This window comes from Haemorhous mexicanus, chromosome 2 (genome assembly GCF_027477595.1).
Source record: "Haemorhous mexicanus isolate bHaeMex1 chromosome 2, bHaeMex1.pri, whole genome shotgun sequence".
NCBI lineage: Eukaryota > Metazoa > Chordata > Aves > Passeriformes > Fringillidae > Haemorhous > Haemorhous mexicanus.
Window position 1 is genome coordinate 29175495 of NC_082342.1, and position 27876 is coordinate 29203370.

The following is a 27876-nucleotide window of genomic DNA, read 5'->3' on the forward strand; positions in this document are numbered from 1 at the left end:
TGGAAGGGGACCTTGAAGATTATCCTGTTCCAACCCCCCTGCCATGGGCAGGCACGCCTCCCTCTAGACCACGTTTCCCAAAGCCCCATCCGACTTGGCCTCGAGCACATTGAGGGATGGGACATCCACAACTTCCCTGGGCAACCTGTTCCAGTGGCTTACCATCCTCAGAGTAAAGAATTATTCCTAATATCTAATCTAAATATACTGTCTTTTAATTTGAACATATTCCGTCTTGTCCTGTCGCTGCAGGCTCCTTTAAATAGTCTTGCCCCATCTTTCCTGTAAGTTCCCTTCAGGTCCTGAAAGGCCTCAGTTAGGCCTTCAGGAAGGAAGCCTTCACTTTTCCAGCCTGGACAACGCCAGTTCTCTCAGCTGTAGTTGTCTGAGCTCTGTACCAGCAGCCCTCAGGCTGGATATAAATAAAAGTGCAAATAAAGTGGTCAAAGTGAGCTGCTGCTGCTGCAGAGATGGCATTGCTGCCGTGCTCTCCACTCTGTGCAAGCCTTCCCTGGATGCTGCAGTCCCTGTCCTTGGCTTTGTGGGTAGGTGGGTGTTTGGGCCAGGGCTGAGCTGGCTTTAACCCCCCCCAGTGCCTCAGCACAGCCTCAGGCATCTCTGTGCTTTGGGACAACATGAACAAGGGTTGGCCTGTTCAGTGGCCTCGAAATGGGCGTGAGTTAAAGTGCTCTCCACTGCCTGGAGGGTGATGTTAAAGGGGAATGCCAGGGCAATCCATCCTGCCTGCACATTTTCCTTAGCTTGCTGGAAGTCCTCACCTCAGTCCGTGGACTGGTTTGGGTTTGTGTATCCTGTGGGCTGGTGAGTTACTTCCTGCACTCAGTGTGCACGTTTTCCCAAAGAGGATAGGGCAGCAATGCCACAATACACAGCACTTGAGTCCAAGCACAAGGAAAGGTCTTGCCAACTCCTATGTGACTTGCTTTGTATTCATTTTGACATATTGTGCCCCATAATAAGGATTGCAATGGTGGTAGTAGTCACAGTGGCCTATAGTGGAGGTCTGCCTTAGCTTTAAGTACAGAAAATCTAGAAAACATCTTGTTGAGAAATTATTATTATACAATAATAGATCGTGACAAACATTTCTGGTAGCCTTAAGTGTGTCCCTGGCTCTAGTACTTATATATTTTAAAAAGTGATTCAGGCTGAAAATCAAGCTGTCTTTTAGGAAAGCAAAGTACCAGCCTAACTATTAGATCAGGTTCCTTGTACAGTCTGTTGCAATGGCTCAGGACATTTTTGTATAAGTTTCTGAATATGCTTTAATTTAATTGCTATAACATTGCGGTCTTTCCTTCCAGGAGGGTAAACCAGCTTCTGCTAAAGGCTGCTGTGCTTTTCCTGTAAGGCAGATGTTTGGGAGGGCCTGTTCTGGGCAGGACCTGTTTCTAGTGTGTGTATGGAGTGCATTGGGTGACTGTAAGTGTAACAAATCACTTTTATTCCCAGGGATTAAACTTCGTCCCTATCAGTTAGAAGGTGTGAACTGGCTCGTGCAATGCTATGAAGTCCAACATGGCTGTATCCTCGGTGATGAGATGGGCCTTGGGAAGACTTGTCAGGTGTGTCTTCTTCTTCTGGAAAATGATCTTTGCTTAAATTTTTGGGGTTTTAGTCTAGTGTTTCTGCAGAATGAAAAAGAAAAAGTACCCTAATTATTCTCCCTCACCCCTTCAGAATTCCATACTCAAGCGAGAGCTCATTGTCTTTTTTGTCACTCAAGTCCTGAGTTAAGTCCTGTGTAACTCTAAATGGGTTTCAGGGTTTTGTAAAAAGATGAGTGGCCATTCATCCAAATGCCTTAATGCATAATTCATAGTGTGCAGAGCTGAAGGCACAATACGCAGCCAATACAGGGAAAATAATGTTCTTTTGATTCACTGGCACCAAGGGGATTTTTGTGTTTGTCAACACATGGGTTAAAATTTACATATCTAATTTTTTCAGAGGTTTGTTGGATTTTTTTTTCAAGTTTTTCAGTGTGTTTAAGTTTTGTTGGAAAATGACTGTTTGTGCTTCAGATCAGCTGATTTTATTCAATAGGTCTTAAATTACAAATAGTTTTAGAAAGTGATGCATGGTAGACCTAGTTTGTGACTGTGCAAGAAAGGGGCTTCATATGTTGAGGTAATGTTTTAGGATCTAAGCCTTTTTGTCTGTATCCCACTTGATATTCTGTTAACTCTGATTTGTGATAGCCTATGGAGACTAGCTGCAAAGCTCAACAAGCTTATGTAGCATCAGGCTATCAGGTTGAACCCTTCCCTTGTTATAAAAAAAATATTTTCCTTGCATTTTAGACCATTTCTCTACTTCTTTATTTGACAAAAAAGTTATCCAACAAAGAGAGATTTCTGATACTTTGTCCTCTGTCAGTTCTGAGCAACTGGAAGGAAGAGCTGGAGAGGTAAGTTTCAACAGTTGTCTGGCTTACTATATTATTGCTCAGACTTGCAATTGCAAAGTTTGCATGTTGCAAGATTGCAAAGATTGTTTTCAAATGTGCTCACTCCAACACTTCCTTTTTATCCTTTCAAAGGGATAGAAAGTAAAAAGGGAAGCTGCTACTAAACCAACAAATCAATGCAGACTATGCAGTTAATGCATAGTCTTTACAATGCTGTGATATACATTAATCTATCTACCCTGTATTATTAGCTGACTTTCAGTCCAAATGCCTCCACTAGCTCCTTGCTTTTTATTGATTTGTAACCCTCCATGCTCAGCCTCTCTTAGGCAAAATCTGCTGAAGACAGCCAGGAATCCTCATAGTAAAAGGTAAGACCACGCTGAGGGGCATGCTCACATATGCACACAAAATACATCACACCTGTGCATGCAGCCCATCCTCACTGGGGTGACAGTGCTGATGTGTATCAGGGTGACAGGCTGCTGTGCCTGAAGTATGTACATTGGTGGTCTCTGGCCCACAGACTCCTTGGAAGAGGAAAGGCTAGAAGGTAAAGGTTAGAACAGAAGTCTGTCTGTGTGGCCGTTGGCTGATGCTGTCTCTCAGCATCTGAAGTCATCCAGGTTACATTCTGAAGTGAGCTGGCCTGATTTGGATAGATTTTGAGTTAGAATAGTTGGGGGAAAGTGCATTCCTTCATAGGTCAGCAGTACAGCTTTTCACAAGGAATACTGGGTAAATAACAGTGGTGGGATTAAATGAGGAGGAATTTTATGGTCCCAACAACTGGAACTGGTTTATCTGCTTTTTGACTGAGAGAATATATTTTTTTCTGACTTGGACCTCTTTGCTGCAGACGTTTTTTGTCGTTATTTTAGTATGATTCAGGCCAATTCTTTGGCCTCATCTGGGCCAACTATATTCATTCACCTGCTTCATATGAACTTTTTTCAGTTAAGAATAGCAGTTAGGTCATGAGACTGGTTTTCAATCATCTGCCTTGGAGTCTTACACGTAAAAGAATGCAGGTTTATTTAGGACTTGTCCAAACCAGAGCCAGCAGCAGAAGTTTTCTTTCACGTGAGGTGAAAATGATGAAGGAGTGAGATTCAAAACCTGAGAGCCAGACACATCTCACAGGCGTTTAGGGTGTTTGGATTCTCATCATCTGTGTAGTGGCTGTGTTTGGTAATGAGGTCCAGGTTCATAAACTCATGAAAAGACTTAGCTTGGCTCACTGTTTTTGCTCTGTCTTTCTCTTAACAACAGGCTTGCTCCAGGTCTTCCTTTTATAACATATGTAGGCAGCAAGGAAGAGCGACCCAAACTGCAGGAGAATCTGAAAGGGGACTCTCACTTCCATGCACTCCTGACAACATATGAGGTATGTGATGTCTTTGTCACTTGAAAGGGGAGCTCAGGATTTCCTCGCTTTTTTGATTCCTCTGCACCACCCAGTTCATGCCTTGTCAACCTACAAGTTTTCTCACTTTTGCCCTTCTGGTTCTCTTCCCCCCGCTCCCTGGGTGGAGTATGAGTGAGAGGGTGTGTGGTGTTAAACCATGACATGCTGAAGGTGTCATGTAGCTGTCATTTTTTTTCCTCAGGTAGTAAGTGCCTTCATCCCACTGTGCTCCATTTCACCATAGTTTGCAAGCAGACAGAAAAATGCTCTGTTTCTTAACTGATGTATTTACTTAAATCATAAATCAGTTCATTTTCTTTCATTGCAGATTTGCCTGAAAGATGCAGCATTTCTAAAGTCGTGAGTCTGGTTTTAATTTCTTCAAATTTAAGTCTGGATATCTGTCAACGATTTCTTAAGTACATATTTGTATGTGCAAGATTCTGTGTTGTTTCACAAGAGACAGGGATGTTCTTAGCTTGTGATTAGAACTATGCCTTTTCAAACTTGAAGTCTTTAATGTCAGCTAAAATATATATCAACTTCCCCCAAGGACAGTTTTCAAGCCAGTTAACTCAAAGCAATATGACACATGGTGACTTAGAGCAGTACATTAAATATCAGTCTGGCAGAGGACATCCTCAAGAGCTTCAGGTTGCAAAGGTATTAGTTGCAAAATTCGCTGAAACTGACCTGCATTATATAACAGTGATAATGTGCTATCATATCCTGAAGTTTATTGCCTCCAGTCAGAACTGTGGAGGGCTTATGAAGCATTATGCCTTCTACAAAGACTGATTATTCAGCTCAAATTCAGCCTCCTGTAGGAGGTACTGTCATGGTCATGCAGAATTCCACAGGCATCTGCACTTGAAATGTGGAGGAATTTTCCCTTTTTCTTAGCAATAGTGCCAGTGCCTTGCAATGGTGTCATGACAAATGCTGGGGGCAGCTATACATAATGAATGGCTCAGTATCTTTGTAGCACAAATCCAGTGGCCCCTGCTGGCACAATTTTGTTTTTCTCAGGCCCACAATGGGCAACCTCCTGTCTTTCAGCAAAGCACCTATCCTTGGCCACTGCTGGAAGTAGCAGACTGTGCTGCACATCATGGTAGAAACCAGGTCTAAGGAAAAGTAGCCACGACTCTATTGTCCTTACAGTTTCATATCCTGTTCTGTGTTGCTGCATATTATTCTGTTTATTTTAAAGTGTAGCCCAGGGAGAGCAAGTAGCCAGCCCTAGTATCACAGAAATGTCAGCTACAGAGTAATTTCCTACTTCTAAAGCTAACAAATAACCTCAAAGCCATGTCACTCAAATTAGGGTTTTGCCCTTTAGTCTTCCTTCTGAAAAAAAAAAAAGAGGTTGCTAATCATTTGTACCTTGTTCTGTGGGAGCATTTGGAGCACTTTGTAAAGGAGGGTCAGAGTTATCAGATGTCTCCCTACCACTTCTCCTTACAAGCAGTATAACAGCACAAATGAGTTGAGCAAGAGCCATGCTGTAATGGAATAGATGAGGTATCAGGCTGCTCTGCACATGAGCTTCTGCAATGCTGCACAGTGCAGAGTCCTTCGGCAGTTCAGCTCCTGAGCTCGTAGAATAAGAGTAATGACACTTGATTGCTCTGGCAATGGATAACCTCTCTGATATAGCAGAGAGGGAAATCACAGCAAACAAAAAGGCTTTTTAGGAAGAATGTAGGTCACTGTGATTTCAGATGTTGTATTCCACTGGGAGAAGTGTGTGGGTGAGAAAAGATGGAGGTTCATGCTTTCCCTCCCCTGGAAATGACTCTGATGTGGAAGTTGTAACCCTAGTGATAAGGAGGCACAGACACTGTGGGTTGAGAAGGTGTGGAGTTTCAAGTAAGCCTAGTGGATCTACTGGATCACCAGTGATTCTGCAGCCTGCTAGAGGACATTCTGCATACAGCTGTATCAAAACAGGATAAGTTTAAGCTCCTGTCTTGGGTGATTTGCAAAAGCCTTGACACCACTCTTCCCTCACTGCCTCGTGATCATTGCTGGGTTTTTGCAGGTGCTAGGGCCTAGTTTCATGTCTCTTTTTCCAAATCAGAGACCTCCTTGTATGTTCAAGGAACTTGTGTTTATGCAGTTTTCCTGAGAGTAACAGAGGTGGAGAGAGAAGCAAGAAATTCAAGTGAATTTTGTTAGTCTTGATTTCAGAAAAAAAATTACCAGACTATAGGTAAAAAACTCTGTTGGCTCTTCAAAAACAGTACCTGTGAATTCCACCCCACTTTTGGTGTTTGCTTGTTGTTCATGGAGTGGGACCCCACTTCAAGTTGAGCCAAGCAGAGCCACCACTTACTTTGGTCTTTTTGTACTTACAAGAATGAATTGTCAGCCCCTAACTGAAGATGCTGTTTTTTGCTTGTTCAGCTTTAACTGGGCTGCCTTGGTTGTAGATGAAGCTCATAGACTGAAAAATCAAAATTCTCTGCTTTACAAGACACTTTCTGAGGTAAAGTAACTCATCTATCTTCTAGTGACTTAAGACTTTTCCTTTTTCAGATTCTCTGTAAATCATCACTCGTTTCCATCAGAGCTGGTGAAAAGATTCCCATATTTCATGGCAGAGAGATAAAGGCCTTGTTGGCTTTGCATGGCAGTGGGCAGTATTTGGAGCTTCCCTCTCATTCTGCTTCATGTTTGGACTTGCCATGTTGGAGCAGTTTGAAAGACTTGAAAAAGCCAGACATGGTGCTGAGCCACAGCTGTGCTGCTGCAGAAGTAGATGTCTGGCTGACCTAAGCAACAGGAGGTCATCTCCAGCTCTGGCAGGGTGAAGGAGCCTTTGCCTGGCTCATGAGACCTCAAGTCATGAACTACTGACTTCCACTGTCCCATTTAATGTAGCCACCCTTTTTTACAGAAATTAGGAGAATTGCTTCAGCTTCCAAAGCACCTGGCTGGAGCAGCACAAATGCCTGAGTGAAGGCTGCACTTTTTGTCATGGCAGTGAAACATCAGCATTTGGTGTGTGCTGGCATCAGCAACAATGTACTACAGTACACCTTGGAAAATAAGGGGTTTTATTGAATTCCTGAAAGTCTTACATATTCTGAACATATTGTCCCTGATGTCTGTCATTTAGGAGCTTTGGTTATAATCACAAAAAAATAGACATGATTCGCCTCATCTCTCCTCCTAACCTATTTTCTATTACCAAACTTAAGAGAAATTTATATCTTTCCAAAGGTAAACATATTTCTCAAGTCTCTTTATGGGGATTACTGTGAGCCACATGGACCTGATAATGTTCCTGTGTTTGTCAGAGTTATTCAGCGAACAGAAATGGAACTTAGTCTGATGCAGTTTCATTTCACTGTCCTATTCCAACTGCATTGTCCAGTTATCCCTCCTTATCTAACATCTAGTTTGCAGTATTAGACTGTAGACTGCATGGACCCGAGCATTTTAATGGAGTCAGTTTTGTACTTTGCTCTTATTTTGCTTACACTGAATTCCTTGTACTGGTGCCAGCCTAGTCAGTTTGGAGCTGTTTGACTGTCACACCATATCTCATGTTTGGATGGTTTTGGCAAATCTGCAGCATTCTGCGAGCAGTTCTGTGCTGCCACTCATCTTCTAAGTTAAGCTTAAGAGTGGTGTAGGTGGACTTGTATATTGACTGACTTTTAATTACAGATACTTTTCCCTAATAACTTTGTTTTATTGCTGATTTTTTTCAGTTCTCAGTAGGCTTCAGCCTGCTACTCACAGGCACTCCAGTCCAGAACAGCCTCCAGGAACTGTACTCCTTACTCAGCCTTATTGAACCTGACATCTTTCCCCAGGAAAAAGTGAAAGAGTTTGTTGAGTATTACCAAGTTATTGAAAAGGAGGATGAGCCAGGTCAGTAATAAGCAACCTTGTACTTCAGTCAGAACCAGCTTTTATCTTGACTAGGAAACAACCATGTTGTGTTGTCTTTATTTGCTTTCTTTTAATGGTGAGCAGCTTTAAAAAAAAAGCCACAAGAACAAATTATTACTTTTAAGACAAGAGCTTTCTTAATGTAGTCCCAAGTGTTGCAGGTATGCAGCTATTTTTTTGGTTTCTCTGTTTGTAAAATGTGGCTTGAATGGTTTCACCAATAGATGTGAGATTCCTTTTACATTTATTTTGAAAGTGTACTTCTGAAGGTATTATATAAATTCCTTACTTTTAACACAGTATTCTCCTCTATTTTTGTTGGGTTTGGTGGTGGTTTTTTTTTGTTTTTGTTTTAATTCTCCCTGCCTCTGCATAGCCAAAGAATTGCACAGTCTTCTGCAGCCATTTCTGCTTCGGAGAGTCAAATCTGAGGTGGCTGCAGAGCTGCCAAAGAAGATGGAAGTGGTTCTGTACCATGGAATGTCAGCTCTGCAGAAGAAGTACTACAAGGCCATTTTGACAAAAGATCTAGGTAACTTTTGAAGGGCATTTTGAAGTCTATTAATTATTTTTAAAAACAAAACTAATTCTTGTTGTACATGCGAACAAATTCCTGTTGTACATGCATGCGCTGTTGTAAAGAAGCAGAAGTTACTTTGGTCTGCAGAGTATCTACAGAATAAATATGCCAAATTTGGGTTGCCTAATTTTGTATTTTAGCTTGTGGCAAAATAAGAGAAATATGTATTGATCTATTGCTCAGGTATTGCAAGCTAGGAAGGGTCAGCTTGAGGGTCTGCTTTGGGCAGTCTAAAAGCAATTAAAGTAATTAAAGATACTTATCTCAAGGTAAGCCTGCTCCTATTGCATGTTTTTGTATTCAAACAAAAGGGCGGTACAAGAAATTTTGGATCTGTGGTTCTCTACAAATTTTCTAATAGTAGCACAGATGCCATAAAGCAAATTTCAACCTACTGAATGGAGATAGGAATTTTTTGGGAAACTGCAGGGTTATGTAGACAATGCAACCACTACCGTCATGTGGCTTTTGAGTGCTTATTTGTTCTAGGGAAATTAAAACTGGGGAGTTGCAGATGCTTTGTTCTTCTAGGGCTTTCTAGCACTTTGCATGAATATCACCCGGAAATCTGAAAGTTCCTCTTATACTCTAGTCAGCATATGTGCATGCATTCTTTTTTTTTGTTCTGCACAAAAATGCAACAAGAAGATCTTGTTGCCCAGGAGATCTTGACTGTGCTGTATTTTTTTTTTTATGAAAATGCAAATGAACTGCACCAAATTTCTTTCACTTATTTTGATCAGAAAAATTTCAGTGGCCTTATACAGGGTGTCCAGAAAGTGAGTCTGACAATTGAGTCTGACAAGGCAAAGTAGTGCTTATCAGGGTCTTATTTCTAAAAGCTTATCTAAAAAGTGTGAGGGAAATTTTTTTTAGTCTGTGAAAATAGATGTATTAGTCTTGAGATGGGAAATTCAAATCCAGATGTGATTCACTGAGAGAAATACTTCAGTGCTGAAGCACTTTGGAGCAGTGCTTAGTACCAAGACGTTCCCAGTCACAGCCATTAATGGAGCATGGGCTTCCCTGCTCTGTTTTTTTCTCCGCTCTTTGTTCCAGATGCATTTGAAAATGAAATGGGAAGGAAGGTTACACTCCAGAATGTCTTAATTCAGCTTCGGAAGTGTGTTGCCCACCCATACCTCTTCAATGGTAGGAAAGCACTGTTCTCTTTTGGAACAGAAAAAATTACTTTCTTGATTTATACAATGGTTTTCTATTATTAGTGTAATGCTTAGAAAAGCAAGTAATAAACACTCTTGTACTTGAATCAGTAGCAGCTGTGAGTTTGTGACCAGTTCCAACACATGACAGTTCATCAATAATGACAAATAAAGTAGGAGACTGTGTGAAGTCTGAGTTTCTGACTGCAGCTTTCTATTTCTATGTCTTCTGTCATCTAAACAAAGAAAGCACAGTGCTTTGTGAACTACTGAGGGTGTCATTTGGAGATAGAGAAGGACCATCACTTCTCAAGCAAGCATCGTGTGGCTCTGCTCAGCAAAAGCGACAGTGCAGACACACTGAAGTTTACCACAGAATTGTTATTTCTGTGGTATTAACTCTGCTTTTGAAACTCCTTTCTATTCCAGGTGTTGAGCCAGAGCCCTTTGAGATTGGAGACCATATTGTTGAAGCCAGTGGCAAGATGTGTTTGTTGGATAAACTCCTTTCATTCTTGTACGCTGGGTATGTCATGTTGGGATGGGGTTGACATAGGGAGAAAAAGTAAACTGGGAAAGCAAACTACATTATTTAGCCATAGACTGAGCAGTTATTCTTCACAACACAAGCACTGACTTATTTATTCCACATTACTCATTACCTGAAAGAAGTAAAACTAGTTGTATTGGAGATGGTAGAGGAACCTTGAAGATTACTGCACACTGCTATGTCTGGCCAAAGCACCTTGTATTCAGCTGGGAGCAGGTGTGCTAACAGTATTGCTATTGTTGACATATTATGGACAGAGATCTTCAGGTGCATTTTTGCTGGCATTGCTCAAAGCAGTTGACTAACTTTCTCACATGCTCTCATATTTGCCATATTTGAGAACCTGGGACAATAACCATGTGACTTGGTATTCAGCATATCTGCTTTGATTGTAAATTTCCTGAGGGTGGTTTCTAATGCCTCAGTTGAGTTCCTTTGAGCCAGCATACCTGTGTTAGCCTGGGAGGCACAATCCATGGCAAATAGGAAAAAGAAAAACCCAAGGATAAACTGAAACTTCAGAAATTTTGGGATTGATGTTCACAACCCCTTGTGTTGTGCTCTGATGAGTTCAGAACCTGGAATCCAAAGACAAAGGACAGCTTCAACAGCCCTTGTGAAGTTCTGATTTTGTTGTCTTTGTCCTGCTGCGTAGCACCTTGTGAGTGGCTACCTCTCCACTGTATGTGTTTGCTGCAGGACCAGCCCTGTGCAAATTCTGGACTTGAAAATGTCTGTGTTCTGCTATAGGGTGAAGTCTGATTTAAATAGAGCACTGTCTGAGGCCTAGGGCTGGGGGGGAGGAAAGTTGATTTCTTAACACACCTTTGTAGGCAGAGCTTGATCTTTGAATGTTATTTGCTGGAGAAGGAGATGTTCTGCTGTTACAGAGATGCTGATACTACATTTTCCCAGAATTTCAGATGCATTGTAGTGTGTGATTTGATGTGGTGAAGAAGACCTCATCATGCTAGGCTGAAGCTGGGGGTCCTTTTAGACAGGTTCCTCACCAGCCTGCATCCAGCCAGCAGCAGAGCTGTACCAGAGCCCTGTTGCTTCTCTGACTCCACACTCTGGACAGGGCAAATGATGATGGCAGATAAAGCTTAACTGATTGCATTTAGATGTGGAGCTGAAAATTTGTGGTGGGAGAACAGGCCGGGATTCTGGGAGGCCTTGATGTGTAACAGGGACTGATAATGACTGGTTAAGCCAGTGTGACCCCCCAGCAGGCTGTGAAATGCTGTCACAGTATGCTGAGGATCACAGGGTTTCATGTTCTTCTTGCAGAGGCCACCGTGTGTTGCTCTTTTCTCAGATGACTCAACTGCTCGATATCCTGCAGGACTACATGGACTATAGAGGTATGTTCTGCACACTTTGATAGGAGAGGGCTTATCTTAATGATCACTGCCAGATATTTTCCCTGTGATTTTGGTTGATCTGCCTGGGATGGATAAAGGAATGTGATGAAGATATATTGGTTCTTATAAGACAGGGACCATATTCCTGCAGCAGCTCTGTGGGTTGGAGGGTCTTGAGTTCAGCTCTTTGCTGTTACCAGCTTCCTGAAATGAGCTGTCAGTTAAGTGTTCTTCAAAGTAGCTTTTGTGCCTTTATGAAATGGAGCTAACAGCAATGTTTCATTATATTTCATTATATACCTGTGTTCAGTTGTCCTGAAGTAATTGCAGTAAAGGCAATAGGCTTGTTCTAGATTCACTTTGTCCAGCACAAAACACAAACTGAGCCACAGTTATACCAGGAAATTAATTTTTGATTAAAACAGTTGTTGACAGTGGGGCCCCAACATGTCTAAGGGCAGGTTGGATCAGACCATTTTTGGCAAGGTTTGCAATGTATTCTTGGGACATTTTCTTTTGTTTCAATCCACGTGGCTCCATGCCTACTTAGGATTTCCCATGAAAGAGGCTTTTGTTTGGTGTTTATGGTTTTGGACGACTAATAATGTAGGATAAAGCCAAATGTAGTGCCATATCCCATACTGCACGCTCACAGCAAAGCACACTGAAGGCCGTGGGAGTTTGGATAAGGAGGATCTGATGGTTGTTGGCCTGCTTTGTGGGGCCAACAGCCAGAACAGCATAGTCTGAAATGGGACTGTGTGCTAATGTTCTTTTACTTGGGCTCTGAATTTTCCTGTTGTGTTTCCAAGCAGTAAATTAAATGCTAAGAGTCTCTGCTTCAGACTCAGCTAAATTACTCTTTACTGTCTTGGTTTGGATAAGACAGGTGCCTGCTAAAGAAGGCAGGAGCTTCCCCTGAAATGGAGAATGCAAACCCTCCCCACCCCTCCAAATTGCTATGAATTTTAAATTAAGGGGCTCTCAGGCAAAAAAAAATACGGGAGCAGGAAATAACAGTTCTTTAATAGGGAAGGGGGGAAAAACCATAAAATGATAAAATAAAAACAATGCAGTACACTAAAATGACAGAGTCAGAACTCAACCTGACACCCTGTTGGTCAGGGTGCTGGCAGCAGTCCAGTTGGAAAAGTGGCTGCAGTCCTCCTGAGGTGTCAGGTGTGGTTCTGTTGGAGCAGGGGGTCCTGTAGAAAAAGGGTGATTCTTCCTCCGCAGATCCGTGGAAGAAGAAGCAGCTGCTGTTCCTCTGGTGAATCCAGTGGAGAAGCTGTGCTGGTGTGTCAGAATCTCCTGATTATATCTGGATAGCAATGCTCGGCTCCTCCCTCTGGGCGGAGCATCTCACAATGGGATGTTACAGTTCTTATCAGCCATGCAGTGACATTCAATAGCCTCTTATCACGGGATGCCCCCTGCTGAGGGAGGAGTGATTGTGATCTCGCAGGGAGAGAGATAAGGGGAAATTGCCCACTTAACACCTAGACAACTGCCATACAGATGGTAATAGAATACATCCTGCCTTGCAATCCAGAACATAATCCACCCCTTATTCTATTTCCATCTGCATCACAATGAATCCTTACACACAGTTCTCACTTAAGACTAGGTTTCCCTGTGGTACACAACGGCTTTCTCCATCTTTCTGCATTACCCACCAAGTGTAACCAGGTCCTTGAGCAAAAACAATTCCACGGATGGGTTTGTCTTTGCCTGAGGTGGGAGTAATCCAAACAGTCTTTCCTAAAATACCTTTCATGTGTACAACAGGGACTTTATCTCCATCTACAGTGTGCAGGGGTTCAGACTGGGCAGGACCAGCTCGATTGATAGACCCTCTGGTGTTGACCATCCAGGTGGCCTTTGCTAAGTTCATCTCCCAATTTCTAAAAGTCCCCCCACCAAGTGCCTTCAGGGTAGTCTTGAGTAGTCCATTGCACCGTTCAACTTTCCCGGCAGCTGGTGCATGGTAGGGGATATGGTATATCCATTCAATACCATGTTCCCTGGCCCAGGTGTTGATAAGGCCGTTCTTGAAATGGGTCCCATTGTCCGACTCAATTCTCTCAGGGGTTCCATGTCTCCACAGCACTTGCTTTTCCAGGCCCAGGATGGTGTTCCGGGCAGTGGCGTGAGGCACAGGGTGGGTCTCCAACCATCCCGTGGTGGCTTCCACCATGGTCAGCACGTAGCGCTTGCCTTGGCGTGTCTGGGGCAGTGTGATGTAGTCGATCTGCCAGGCCTCCCCATACTTGTACTTGGACCACCGCCCACCATACCACAGGGGCTTCACTCTCTTGGCGTGCTTGATGGCAGCACACGTTTCATAGTCATGGATAACCTGAGAAATACTGTCTTTGGTTAAATCTACTCCTCGGTCTCGTGCCCACCTATAGGTGGCATCTCTACCTTGATGACCTGAGGCATCGTGGGCCCATCGAGCTAGGAACAACTCCCCCTTATGTTGCCAATCTAAGTCTATCTTCGACACCTCTATTTTTGCTGCCTGATCTACCTGTTCGTTGTTTCGATGTTCCTCATTAGCCCGGCTCTTGGGGATGTGGGCATCTACGTGGCGGACTTTCACAGGTAGGTTCTCCAACCGAGCGGCAATTTCTTTCCATTCCTCAGCAGCCCAGATTGGTTTTCCCTTACGCTGCCAGTTGGCCTTTTTCCACCTTTCCAGCCAGCCCCACAGAGCATTGGCTACCATCCACGAATCAGTATAAAGATAGAGCCTTGGCCATTTCTCTCTCTCAGCAATGTCCAGGGCTAGCTGAACAGCTTTGAGTTCAGCAAGTTGACTTGATCCACCTTCTCCTTCGATAGCCTGAGCAACCTGTCGTGTGGGACTCCATACGGCTGCTTTCCACTTCCGGTTCAACCCTACGATGCGACAGGAACCGTCAGTGAAAAGAGCGTAGCGTGTTTCCTCTGCTGGGAGTTGGTTGTATGGTGGAGCTTCTTCGGCACGTGTTACTTGCTCTTGTTCCTCTTCATCAGAAAGACCAAAATCTTCACCTTCCGGCCAGTTTGTAATTATCTCTAAAATCCCAGGGCGATTCAGGTTTCCAATACGGGTGCGCTGTGTGATGAGGGCAATCCATTTACTCCATGTAGCATCAGTGGCATGGTGGGTGGTGGGAGCCTTTCCTTTGAACATCCACCCCAGCACCGGTAGTCGGGGTGCCAGGAGGAGTTGTGCTTCCGTGCCAATCACCTCTGAGGCAGCTTGAACTCCTTCGTAGGCAGCCAAGATTTCCTTTTCTGTGGGAGTGTAATTGGCTTCGGACCCTCTGAAGCTTCGACTCCAGAATCCCAGTGGTCGGCCTCGAGTCTCCCCAGGCACCTTCTGCCAAAGGCTCCAGGACAAACCATGGTTCCCGGCTGCAGAGTAGAGTACGTTCTTTACCTCTGGTCCCATCCTGACTGGGCCAAGGGCAACAGCATGAGCAATTTCTTGCTTAATCTGGGCAAAAGCTTGTTGCTGCTCAGGGCCCCAGTGGAACTCGTTCTTCTTGCGGGTGACCAGGTAAAGAGGGCTCACGATCTGACTGTACTCGGGAATGTGCATCCTCCAAAAGCCTATGGCACCCAGGAAAGCTTGTGTTTCCTTCTTGCTAGTTGGTGGAGACATCGCGGTGATCTTGTTGATGACCTCAATGGGAATCTGACGCCGTCCATCTTGCCACTTTACTCCCAGGAACTGGATCTCTCGAGCAGGTCCCTTGACTTTGTTCTTCTTGATGGCGCAACCGGCTTCTAGCAGAATCTGGATGATTTTCTTTCCTTTCTCAAATACTTCCACTGCCGTGTTCCCCCACACAATGATGTCATCGATGTATTGCAGATGTTCTGGGGCCTCACCCTTTTCCAGTGCAGTCTGGATCAGTCCATGGCAGATGGTGGGGCTGTGCTTCCACCCCTGGGGCAGTCGGTTCCAGGTGTACTGCACGCCTCTCCAGGTGAAAGCAAACTGAGGCCTGCACTCTGCTGCCAGAGGAATGGAGAAAAACGCGTTAGCAATGTCAATGGTGGCATACCACTTTGCTGCCTTGGACTCCAGCTCGTACTGGAGTTCCAGCATGTCTGGCACAGCAGCGCTCAGTGGTGGAGTCACTTCATTCAAGCCACGATAGTCCACAGTCAATCTCCATTCTTTGTTAGACTTGCGCACAGGCCAGATGGGACTGTTAAAGGGTGAGTGAGTCTTGCTGACCACCCCTTGGCTCTCCAGCTCACGGATCATTTTGTGGATGGGGATCACGGCGTCTCGATTCGTCCGATACTGCCGGCGGTGCACCGTCGAGGTGGCGATTGGCACTCGTTGCTCTTCCACATTCAAGAGTCCTACTGCGGATGGGTTTTCTGACAGTCCGGGCAAGGTGTTCAACTGCTTAATGTTCTCTGCCTCTACAGCAGCTATGCCAAAAGCCCATCTGAGTCCTTTTGGGTCTTTGTAATAGCCATTCCGGAGGAAGTCTATGCCTAGAATACATGGGGCCTCTGGGCCAGTCACAATAGGATGTTTCTTCCAGTCTTTCCCAGTCAGGCTCATCTCAGCTTCCAAAAGGGTCAATTGCTGTGATCCCCCCGTCACCCCGGCAATGGAAACAGGTTCGGCCCCCACATGTCCCGATGGTATCAGGGTACACTGTGCACCAGTATCCACTAAAGCATCGTACCTTTGTGGTTCTGATGTGCCAGGCCATCGGATCCACACCGTCCAGAAAATCCGATTTTCCCGTGCCTCTCCCTGGCTAGAGGCAGGGCCCCCCTAACCCTGGTTATTATTTCTTCCCTGGGCATACATGGTAGAGGTACCCTCAAGGGGATCTGACGGATCATACTCAGCAGCTCGGTCATGGGAGGTTGAGGCTACCTTCACTTTACTGGAGTTCTCTCGGTTAGTGTTTCCCTCCTTGAGTTGACGCACCCTTGCTGCCAGGACTGAAGTGGGTTTTCCATCCCACTTTCCCATGTCTTCCCCATGGTCCCTCAGAAAGAACCACAAGTCAGCCCGTGGGGTGTACCCTCTCTCTCTAGGTGGAAAATGTTGGGCTCTAACTCTGGGGCCTGTGACTCGCACTGGTGCAATATGGGAATTGTTCCTTCTCACCGCCTCCCTCATCTCCCTCATCTCCTCTCTGAGTTCTTGGACCACGGCAGAGACATGAGCTTGCATGGGGCCATTGATCATACTTTCATAATTTCTAAGTTTGTTTGCCACAGAACCCACTGTCTCTCGGTTGGTATCAGCATTGATCGTTGCAATGAAAGTGGTGTATTGAGATGGCCCCAGATTTGCCAGACTCCACAGCATCTGCCCTGTGCACCTGACCTGGTCGGGGTCATTATCATGCTGTCCATCTCTCCCAAAGAGTACCTCCAATACTGCCACTTCCCTCAGCTGTTGGATCCCTTCCTCAAGAGTCTTCCAGCGCATTCTGTGGTGCTGCTCCTGCATTCTTTCCCTGTGGACAAATCTCTCTCTGACACTTGTTAAAAGCCGCTCCCAGAGGGAAAGGGACCCTGGCTCCCTTACAAAAATCTGATTGATACCGGAGTCCTGAGTTAAGGGTCCCAGATTCCTTGCCTCACCACCATCCAGTTGCACACCTGTACCCATAAGGTCCCAGACCCGAAGTAGCCAGGTTGTATAAGCCTCACGTCCCCGTCGTACAATGTCTTTGTGTAGATTACGGAGACTTTCGTAAGTCAGGGACTCGGTGATGATTGCAACCTCTGGCTCCCCTGTGGGTTGTGAGGGCCCTCCCCTATCTGGGTGCTCTGCTTTTGTTTTAGATCTCCTTGTTTCTACAGGGGCAACTGCTGCTGGCTGTGACTGCCTCTGCAGTTCAGCTGGAACCTGGACAGTTGTAACATCTGTGGGTTCTGCTGCTGCACTATTAGATTCTCTCTCTTCAAAGCAGGGGGAGGGCTCTGCACCAGCTGGGGAAGTGTACTCCTTCAGGGTCTGGCCTATCTCACGCATCTCCTTCACCAGACCCCCCACCCAATCTGGGTAGTTCACATCTGGCACGGGCTGTGGGGTAGGAGTAGGCTCTGGGGCAACAGCATCCCTGGACTCTGGTGGCGTGTTAGGTTCTGATGCAGGTGTCAGGGTAGTTATCCAGGTTAGTCTCTCTCTCTCTCTAAATGCTAAATAGAACAGGCCTATCAGCAACACCAGCCACTGTATGATATCATTAATGTTTAGATTGGATCTGAACCCTTCAAAAACTGGTGGGGTGGACCCAAAGAGGTGATTAAAGGGTTGGGAGAAAATTTCCCCTGGTGTAATTTCCTTACAGCAGGTGCCATTATTAAAGTAACCCCAAAAACACATAGTTAAGGTGTGATAGCTGTGAATCCATGTGCCTGCCTTCCAGAGGAAGTTAAAAATCCATGAATTCCTCACCTTATTCACCCATAAAACAAACCGGATAATAGCCACAGTAGCCTTGGTTATAGGACCCATGTTAAGATAAGGGCCTACAAATGGGAGAAATACAGCCATGATCACGTGCCACCCAAACCAGGGTAAACTGGACCACATGGTGTCACTTGATGAGGTTTGTATAGCCACACAAAAATTAGATTACTCAAGAACTGTTATTCCCTTTTTGTTTATTTGCCCTCGAGCCCCACGTTGGGCGCCAAAAAATCTGTCTTGGTTTGGATAAGACAGGTGCCTGCTAAAGAAGGCAGGAGCTTCCCCTGAAATGGAGAATGCAAACCCTCCCCACCCCTCCAAATTGCTATGAATTTTAAATTAAGGGGCTCTCAGGCAAAAAAAAATACGGGAGCAGGAAATAACAGTTCTTTAATAGGGAAGGGGGGAAAAACCATAAAATGATAAAATAAAAACAATGCAGTACACTAAAATGACAGAGTCAGAACTCAACCTGACACCCTGTTGGTCAGGGTGCTGGCAGCAGTCCAGTTGGAAAAGTGGCTGCAGTCCTCCTGAGGTGTCAGGTGTGGTTCTGTTGGAGCAGGGGGTCCTGTAGAAAAAGGGTGATTCTTCCTCCGCAGATCCGTGGAAGAAGAAGCAGCTGCTGTTCCTCTGGTGAATCCAGTGGAGAAGCTGTGCTGGTGTGTCAGAATCTCCTGATTATATCTGGATAGCAATGCTCGGCTCCTCCCTCTGGGCGGAGCATCTCACAATGGGATGTTACAGTTCTTATCAGCCATGCAGTGACATTCAATAGCCTCTTATCACGGGATGCCCCCTGCTGAGGGAGGAGTGATTGTGATCTCGCAGGGAGAGAGATAAGGGGAAATTGCCCACTTAACACCTAGACAACTGCCATACAGATGGTAATAGAATACATCCTGCCTTGCAATCCAGAACATTTACCAACAGTCAATCTGGAAGTCAGGGTCATTACCTCAGTTTATATGAGGTTTAACTGGGAAAAAATGAAGGAATTGAAGGCAATTAAATGAAAACCAAGCCAGGAGGATATGGCACAAAAAGATTCAGGACCGCAGTGAGACATTAGAGAATGAGGTAAGAGGGTAAGAGCAAAGGCAAAGTTTTAGAAACATTCACACTGTTTGTTTGGAAAGGCTACAGCTACGAGCGGCTGGATGGCTCTGTTAGGGGTGAGGAGAGACACCTTGCCATCAAGAACTTTGGTCAACAGCCCATCTTTATCTTCCTGCTGAGCACCAGAGCAGGTAAGTAAGGAGAGACAAACAAACCATCTTGCTTCTGCACTCTTATTTTATTCCCTCTGGCAAGGTTTCAGGGAATTCTGAATCCTGCAGAGCCTGCTTGTGTGGGGGATTTTTGAGGGAGACAGGACACATCCTGAACTTGGGTCTCTCATCTAGGACATCTGGTTTCTGTGCTTTCCTTTTGGCAGCTGATGCCAAGATCCTTTTCCTATTGCAGCCTCTTGAGTTTATTTTATTCCAGGTTCCATAATGCCTGTCTCTGTGCCAGCCTGAGCTTAAGGAATCTCACTACTATTTTATTTCTGCAAGCATCAGTCTTTAGGCAGAAACAGACTTCCTTTACGTAAGCTGGTGGAATTGCTTCTCAAGTTTGCTGAACATGGACGTGCTCTTTAGCTGGCAGACAGACTGAAACGAGAGTCTTTTACCGTCCCAAGGCTGCCGAGAACTCCATGGGACTGCCATCTGTGCTGCTTCCCCTCTTTGCTCCCTGGGCAGATCTGTGTCTTCTACACAGTTTGAAACCTCCCTGTCTCTGCTCAAACAAGCACAGAGCCAGGCTTCTGCTTGTCTTGAGAGGAAGAATCTGCACTGCTTGGTCTCAAACATCAAACTGGAATCAGGTCTTCCTTTGGGCTTCTGGTTAGACTTGTCTTGATGAGCCTGCACCACAGGGCACAGAGGAGAACACACAGGGTTAGTGAAGGGAAGACCCTAATGCTGGACGTGTGTCAGGAGTATGTGTGTCTGTCACCACGGTGCCTGAGCCCTCCCTCCCATGCCAGCCACACTTAGGGTTGTTTTTTACTGCACGCTGCTATGTCTGGCCAAAGCATCTTGAATTCAGCAGGGAGCAGGTGTGCTAACAGTATTGCCATTGTTGTTATATTATGGACAGAGATTTTCAGGTGCATGACTGTCTCCACTTGCAGGGATATTCTGATTACAGGGAGGGTGTCTTGTCATGAGCTGTCCCCTCTTTAACTACACAATGTGGTCACAGTAGAGGTAATTTAAAATGTAAAATTAACTGGGTTTTTTTTTATCTTTTTATTTCATGAGAGCCCAAGTTCTAACCTCAAAACCTTTACGTCTCATAAACGACTGTGCTCTGGTTATTGTGTAGTTTGGCTTGGTGTTTTCCACTGTTTCAGTGGTGTATTTACAGCTGGTTCTGTGCTGCAGCCAAGTCATGACTTGGGCAGTCCCTTGGGGCTTCAGGGAAGCCAGTCCTTGCAGGGATAATCTGCCTGCCAGCAGAAGAATTATGTCTATGTTCATCAGTCTTGACAATCAGTCCCTTTTGCATTGGTTCACTCACACCCTATGTTATTTGATTACATTGCATTGTACAACTTCTTTTTTGGACTGTTGCAGAAACCTGGAAGCTGGAAGTGGAAGGCTTACCCATCTGTCTAGATCCTTACGAGACTTAGATCTGGGTGTGAGAAATGGATTGGATTAGATACAGTTGATCAGATCTGACAGAACTTTGTACAGTATAAATTCTCTATCCTCTCCTTTATTTTCTGTTGGTGACATATTTTATGACCTCCTTCTTTTGTTTGTAGGTGGAGTTGGCATGAATCTGACAGCAGCAGATACTGTTATTTTTACTGATAGTGATTTTAACCCACAAAATGACTTGCAAGCAATAGCAAGAGCTCACCGGATTGGGCAGCACAAGTGAGAAATGTCACTACTTGTGGTTTGGTTGCTGACTCTCTTGGCTTCTCAGTATTACTTTCTCCTTCCATAGGCAGTGGAAAGTTAAAGTATAAGGATAGATTGAAGATCAGAGGGGAGCAGAGAGGATTTTGTGTCTTCATTTTCCAACTGCAGCCTCATACAATCTTGTCCTTGTCATGTATCCAGGGTGGGAACTTTGTAAATTTGGAGTAGGAGATGGAGGGTGGACGTTTGCCTGCACTTTTGCAGTGAGCAATTCCCCTGTGTCAAGCAGAATTGTGTTAGCATCACATTTCTGCTGATTATTTTTGCTCATTTTGTTCTTGCCTTCTTTACCTACCAAAGGAGTGGGTGAGGGGATAGTAAATACCTTAGTGCACCTCAAAACAAAGTAAGTAATAAGAATTTTCTTAAACTTTTCAAGGCCTGTAAAAATTATCCGTTTGATTGGGCGAGATACAGTTGAAGAAATAATCTACCGAAGAGCTGCCTCGAAGCTCCGGCTGACCAATGCCATTGTTGAAGGGGGGCAGTTTGCTCTGGGAGCACCCAAGCCTCAGGGAACAGCAGAGTTACAGGTAAACCAGAGTTGTATCCTCAATTTGACTCCAGTAACCACCTTAGAAATGTGCCAGAATGTTTCTGAGTTTACGTCGGATTTGAACTTCTGCAAAGAGTTGTGCATTGACGTGACAACTTCTGTATGTAGGAACCAAAACAACATCCCAGGTCCAGACAGCATCCAATGTTTGAAGACAGTTTTTGCAATTTTGAAGTGTGTTCATTGGGGAGAAGGGTGTGTTGTCTTTGAGAAGAGGGGAAGACAGAACCTTTCTTTGTCTTACTTGTTTTTTAATTATAATTAGTGGAAATTATAAAAAGTGGAAGCTGGACTCATTGTTTCTCAAACTGATCTGTCTCTGGTGTTTTTCTCTCACAAACAGAGCTGATAAGAAGTCAGGTGATAACTTAGTCAGCTTTTGGTTGTTAGTCTGAAACTCAGTCAACTTCTTTTGGCCCCTTGGCAAATACAGTGTCTCAGGAGTCAGGGCATAATTTATAATTCTGACCTGAAAGCTGAGGTTTCTGTTGAGAACTTGGCTTCAAAACATCAAGCAAAGTGACATTTAAGGGAACATATCCCCTGCATGCAGCTAAACCTAGGAGAAGTTTGGATTTAGTGTATCCTTTTCCCCTTTGCTTGCCCTTCCTGCCCCATCTGTGTGTATCTCAGCAATTAAAGTTTCTGTGGGAGAAGTGGAACTGAGCCCATAGGAAATTTCATGCTGTTATTTTTCTCCCCTTGAATTTTTATGGTATTTAGACTTTGGTTTTAAACGGATTGAGGGCAAAAGCAAGCCTGGCCTTTCTGGCTATGAAGAAAGCTGCTTGAATGCAGTCAGTACAGTGCTGTTTTGTCATTTAGCCCTGAAGAAAAACGACTGTTCAAGTCTGGATGAGTGATATGTTGTTGGGGCTTGTCCTGTCAGGTGTTGGGAGAATGGGGCATGTTAATGAATAAGTATTTTGACAGGCAGCCTTAAAGCTTAGGTTCCACCGCTCATACATCCTCTGCTTTTAAGCCTGAGAAGCTTGAGACATTGGAATTGACATGGAATTAGAGAATAATACTACTGAACTTCCCCTTCTCTTTGTTAAAGCTGAGTGAAATCTTGAAATTTGGCCTGGATAAATTGCTCTCCTCTGAGGGAAGTACTGTACAGCATGTGGAGCTGGAAAACATCCTTGGAGAGACAAAAGGAGGGCAGTGGATAATGGACACTGTGCTGCCACAAAAGGAAGAGAATGAAGAGGATGGTACAGACAGTAAGTTAAGAATCTAAATAGCTGGGTCACTTGAGAGCTGGTAAAGAAGGCTTCCCAGGCAGGGGTGGCATTTTGCAGGCAGTAAGTAGAAAAGCAGAATTGTAATTAAGATACTTGGATTTTGTTTGTGGCCTATCCACAAACTTTACTTCTGAGTCTTTATGGGTATTTTTGTTCTTTTTTTCTGTCCTTATTTGCCTGTTTGTAAGATAATGTTAACAATATTTACCCAGTTTTGGTGGCTGAGAGTTGAATTCCTTTTCATATTTTAATACCTCAGATGGAAATTCCTGAGAAATGGGGAAATATTAATATTGTAGCTACTGCTTTTCCCACAGAAAACCGTTAAGATAGATCTACTGTTTTGGAGATGTTGCAGTAAGTTAAGGAAAGGCTGTGTAGCAGGTGTTTAATTTTTTATTTCCAAATAATGGATAATTGGCTATGAAAATCCAAAAGGTGAGGTAAGAAACAGAGTCATGGTATCTATAGAACTGAAACAAACCTACTCTGTCTTTAAAACTCTGCTTTCCAGCCCAAATGTCACCCAGTTGTGGTTAATTTTTCATAGCCCCGTACTACCTGAAAATAAATTCTAAGGATACTTCCCTCTTCCAATGCCTTCTTTCCCAGAAAAAGACTGAATTTTTGTCTGGGTACACAGCAGCACTTAAATACAGATTTGTGACTGAAGCTGAAATGTAGCTCTGCAGGACAGTTATTGTCCATCCAGCAGCAGTTGCCAGCAATGAGTAATTATTTGCTGAGAGTTAGCAAGAAGAGTGGTATTTTCTGGTGGTGACTTAAAAGAGGGGCAGTGGTACCACACTGTGTAATAAGTATAGGGAAAATAACTTAGGTGGTGAGCAGCAACCCTGGGCTGCCAGAGTTCTGTGCTTTTATTTCTTTTGGGAAGTCAAAAGCAAAAATTTGCTTTCCCTTTTCAAGAGCTGCCTGTAACTACATAGCAGAGCTGAATGAATTCTCCACTGGCAGAGATGGAATGACCAAAGAGAACAGCGATGGAGCCACAATTTAAAATAATTAATAAAATTAAATAGGAAGAAAGCTTCCTTGCCAGTCTAAACATGTTAAATTATCTTAAATTAGAAGCCTTTGTGAGAGGAAGCAAATCTTGATCCTCCTGTTTCTACACTATACTGACTCTGGTCATACCAAAAAGCTGTGAGAGTGAAGATCTTTCTCTGCTGAGGGTAGAACAATGTCACAGAAAAGCCAGATTTTTTTTGATCTCACTGTTCATTTTGGATGTTAGTAGGTTTCAGTTCCTTTTCACACTTTTTTTTTTGAAGATCACATGTACGTGTATGAAGGCAAAGATTATTCAAAAGAACCCAGCAGAGAAGACAAAAAAGCATTTGATCAGCTTTTGGATCTTCAGAAAGCATTGATTGAAGAGACCAGTAAGGAAGGGAGAGCTCTCCGGAACAAAGCAAACGTAAGGCAGATGTGACAAGGAACATGATGCTCTTTCATTTGCTTGCGGAAAATGAAACTTGGCAGTTTTCTCTCTTTACCTACAGCTTGCAGAAGGCATGTTAAAAGATTTGGATGTCAGTGTACTAAAGTTGGCTCTGGAATCAGGGCTTGACAATTCAGCAGTTCTGCTAACAGATCTGAGATATGCTGAAGAGGGTACTTCTGTAAACTCAGGTCACAAAACTACGTATTATGTGACAATTGAGTTCTGATGATTGAGACTTGTGGACAAGTAAACAAATGGGAAAGGAATGTAGGTTAAGGAGGGCATCAGGCATGGCTTTAAGATGAGTAGTTTGTTTCTGTGATATGTCTTTCTTTCTCCAGGCCCTTCTCACAGGCCTTCGGGAACAGTCGGCCAGGAGGAAGCACTTGCTGAGTGAAGAGGAGCTGGAGGCTCGGAGGAAGAAGCGCCAAGAAGCAGCAGCAAAGAGAGCAAGGCTCATGGAGGAAAAGAAGGCAGCAAAAGCAGAGGCAGAGCACAAGAAAAAGTATGGTTTGTATTGCATCTACTACTTGTTAATCGATGTCTGTTGCACTGTATTCTTGGAATGTGTCTGATTATATCAGGAAATAATATGCTCAAACTATATAACATGGGTATGTGAAGGTGGAAAAATCGCTTGAGTCCCTAGCAAGGGTTCTTTCCTCCTGAATACCCTGCCTGACCTTAATTCATAGAGAGTGTCCTGAATAAGAGCCCCATGTCTGACTGTACAATCAATTAGTATTTGGCAGAAGCTTTCTGAATGTCACAGTTGGTCTGACATCTGTCACTGGCACATCTTAACTTTCTCCTTCTTGTTTCTCAGGTATTCTTCCTTTTCACCACTCCAAGTAGCTCCTTGCCCTTTGCTATGTGCTCACTTTTTCCATGCCTGCAACTGGCTTATCACATTACATGTGGCTCTTAATATTATAAATAAGAACTTTGGTAACCGTTGTTCTGGCCTAAAATGGGGAGGGAGCAGAGGGAATGCAGGTCTAGGTCTCCTGTTTTTCACTGCAATAATTTAAACCAAGCTGTGTGCCCCCACCTTTGATTTTCATTGAACATCTTCTTCTCTTGGTTTCAGAATGGCCTGGTGGGAGGCCAATCATTACACATCTACCTGCCTTCCTTCAGAGGAAAGTGGCTCAGAGGAGGAGTTTGAGGAGGATGAGTTGGGGCAAAATGTGGATTTAGATTACAAAAATGGAGACCAGAACTATATTAAATACGTCATGGGAGATGTAACCCACCCCCAAGCAGAAGAGGAAGATGCCATCATTGTCCATTGCCTAGGTGGGACTTGTGAACAACAGGAGTATTGTTGGGTGGGGTGAATAGGGGAGCTGAATTGTCCCTAATGGTTCCATAGTTTCTAATTCTGAAATAATTTGGATTTGAGTCTGACTTAATCTCAAGTGGTGCAGAGGCAATACAGCCTTTACTCCAGCATGTATAACCCACATAAGTACTAGCAAAGTGTGCAAGGGTCTTTGCATGCTTGCTCTGGATTTATGGGTAAACCTCTTCAAAGGGGCCTGTAGGGCTTGAAATTCTATATCTGCGGCTAAATTACGATGGTTCCTGAGAGCAGGGCCTTTTGTTTAACCTGTGGAAGCTGTAGGAATCAAACTGAGATACTGAAGTTCATCTTCTTTTTCTGGTCAGCAGAGAGAGACGGACAGTTCCAGAGGCTGAGGTCAGAGTTTCTTGGTGGTTGTCTCTCCATACTGACAGTACAGAGGCTCTAGGCTAGTCTCCTAAGTTAAGGCCCCCTTTTAAGGCATTAAAGACATTAAAAGGAGTTTCTCCTGAAGCAGTGTTGGAGCTGCTCTCTGTCCAGGGCTACAGCAAAACATCAACATCTGCTTTGGCTTATGTTACACTGTGCATGAAAGCTCATGTTTGAAGTGCAAATGCCAAGTAGAAGTGAAAGACTGCAAATGTCAAACACCTGGTGTGGGAAGCCAAAGGCACCAATGTGGTGCATGCATGCTCTGTGTACCTATATGTACGTATGTGAGGATACTGTCAGGTTTATATGCTCAGTGCTATGGTTAGTGCTTCTTTCAGCATTTTCAGTGAACAGTAAGGAATTTTTCTGTGGAGTTTTTCAGGGAACTGTGATAAGTTTGTTTTTCTCCAGGGCTGAGGTTTATCCTTTAGGATAGTCCCTTGAATAGTGGTTGACTTAAGCTTGTATGTAGTTCCCATATCTGGTTTTGATAATCATTCATTGCCTGTGTACAGAGCAGGTGCCTTTCCTGCAGGGGTGGTCTCAACCTCACTTCTGAAAGGAATCTAACTTGTTGTTTCATTCTAGATGACTCCGGCCGCTGGGGAAGGGGTGGTTTATTCACTGCTCTAGAGGCTCGTTCTGATCAGCCAAGGAAAATATATGAGATGGCAGGAAAGATGAAAGGTAAGAGATTAAAATATGACCTGAGGCCAAGACACTCGAAAGAGGTAAAACCCCAGTGACACTGCAGGAGTGAAATGCCTGGATACCTCGATACTCGTGTGTTTTACTCTTTCTCTGGATATGTGCATCCCTAGCTCTCAAAGTAGTACTTCAGCGGGTGCTTTGACTTGGCTTGTTTGGAGTGTGAGAACTCTGTGTTGGTCATTCCAATCCGTCCTGCAAGTCATAAAAAAAGGGGAAAAACTCCAATCTTGTACATTATTCACAGAGTGTTTTTCACTAAATAAGACAGAGCGCTGCATCTTCTGTCAAAGTGCTTTCAAGAAGGACCTCGGGCACCATTCAGCTGAGCCTTTGATTCCCTTCAAGCACTAATCTTTTCCTGAGCATATATTAACAGTTTTGAGATACCTGCAGCTGGTTAGAAATTAACATCTTACTGTAAGATGGAGCTGTTGATCTTTCTAATTCCCTGCAAGATGCTTTCTTCTCATTTCAGTGTCTCTCTTTCCATTTGTTGTCTTTAATTGGGATGTGTGTGTGTGATTGTGTGGCTAAGGAGAAAATGTTTGTCTTTCTTCCCTGAGCAGAGGATCTGACTGCGGAAACCATCATGAGGAGATACAGTTTCAGAGAATAATACAGAATGTGACAGTGAAATCACTGCTTCATTGACTGCTTGTTTATTCTTCAGGACTGATTTTTTATTGTTGTCCTGTTCTTTTTTCTGGACAGACTTGGAGTTAGGAGGAACCCTGCTATTCCCTATTGATGATAAAAATTCCAGGAAAAAAGGACAAGATTTGGTGAGAATGAGAAGCTCTTTCCTGTATTGCTCTATCCATATATTTTTGAAGCTGTGTGAAATGAACCTTATGTCTTCTTTTTCACAATAATGTCACTGATTACTGAACATGGCTAAGTTGCAGTTAAATATTAGACATAAGGAGTTCTTTTCTTCATTTATTAAAGGTAAAAGTTAGTAATGCAGTTTTCCAGCACTGTCACTGTGTCTCTTAGTACTGTATATAGATTGTATTTCAATTTATTGTGTTTTCTCCTTAGCTGGCCTTGATTGTAGCTCAGCACCGAGATCGGTCCAACAACTTGTCTGGCATTAAGCTGTCAGCTTTGGAAAAGGGCCTGAAGAAGATTTATTTAGCAGCCAAGAAGAGGAATGGTAAGTGTCTGTGCAGCAGAACAGCAAATCTGTACATGTGTGGTTGCACCTAAAGATGATGACCAATTTCCACCTCTCTACTGTTTTTTTTCTGAAGTGAAGTGAGATCTCCATTGCAGATAGGTTGCTCAAATGTGTTTCTTCTGTTCTTTATTGTCTCTGT

At 44.0% G+C, this 27876-nt stretch overlaps 1 protein-coding gene across 1 annotated transcript in view; it reads left to right on the plus strand.

Moving 5' to 3' along the window:
• Positions 1 to 27876, plus strand: part of CHD1L (chromodomain helicase DNA binding protein 1 like) — a 31125-nt gene that overhangs the window by 268 nt on the left and 2981 nt on the right. Inside the window, exons 2-21 of the mRNA XM_059838054.1 lie at positions 1474 to 1586; positions 2325 to 2431; positions 3704 to 3818; positions 4168 to 4199; positions 6249 to 6330; positions 7562 to 7724; positions 8122 to 8277; positions 9385 to 9477; positions 9918 to 10014; positions 11329 to 11402; positions 18996 to 19106; positions 20678 to 20792; positions 21220 to 21373; positions 22457 to 22622; positions 23936 to 24081; positions 24450 to 24613; positions 25199 to 25407; positions 26435 to 26533; positions 27269 to 27339; positions 27599 to 27713. Of these exons, the coding sequence (XP_059694037.1) occupies positions 1474 to 1586; positions 2325 to 2431; positions 3704 to 3818; positions 4168 to 4199; positions 6249 to 6330; positions 7562 to 7724; positions 8122 to 8277; positions 9385 to 9477; positions 9918 to 10014; positions 11329 to 11402; positions 18996 to 19106; positions 20678 to 20792; positions 21220 to 21373; positions 22457 to 22622; positions 23936 to 24081; positions 24450 to 24613; positions 25199 to 25407; positions 26435 to 26533; positions 27269 to 27339; positions 27599 to 27713 (2382 nt within the window). The remainder of the gene's footprint in view (positions 1 to 1473; positions 1587 to 2324; positions 2432 to 3703; positions 3819 to 4167; positions 4200 to 6248; positions 6331 to 7561; positions 7725 to 8121; positions 8278 to 9384; positions 9478 to 9917; positions 10015 to 11328; positions 11403 to 18995; positions 19107 to 20677; positions 20793 to 21219; positions 21374 to 22456; positions 22623 to 23935; positions 24082 to 24449; positions 24614 to 25198; positions 25408 to 26434; positions 26534 to 27268; positions 27340 to 27598; positions 27714 to 27876) is intronic.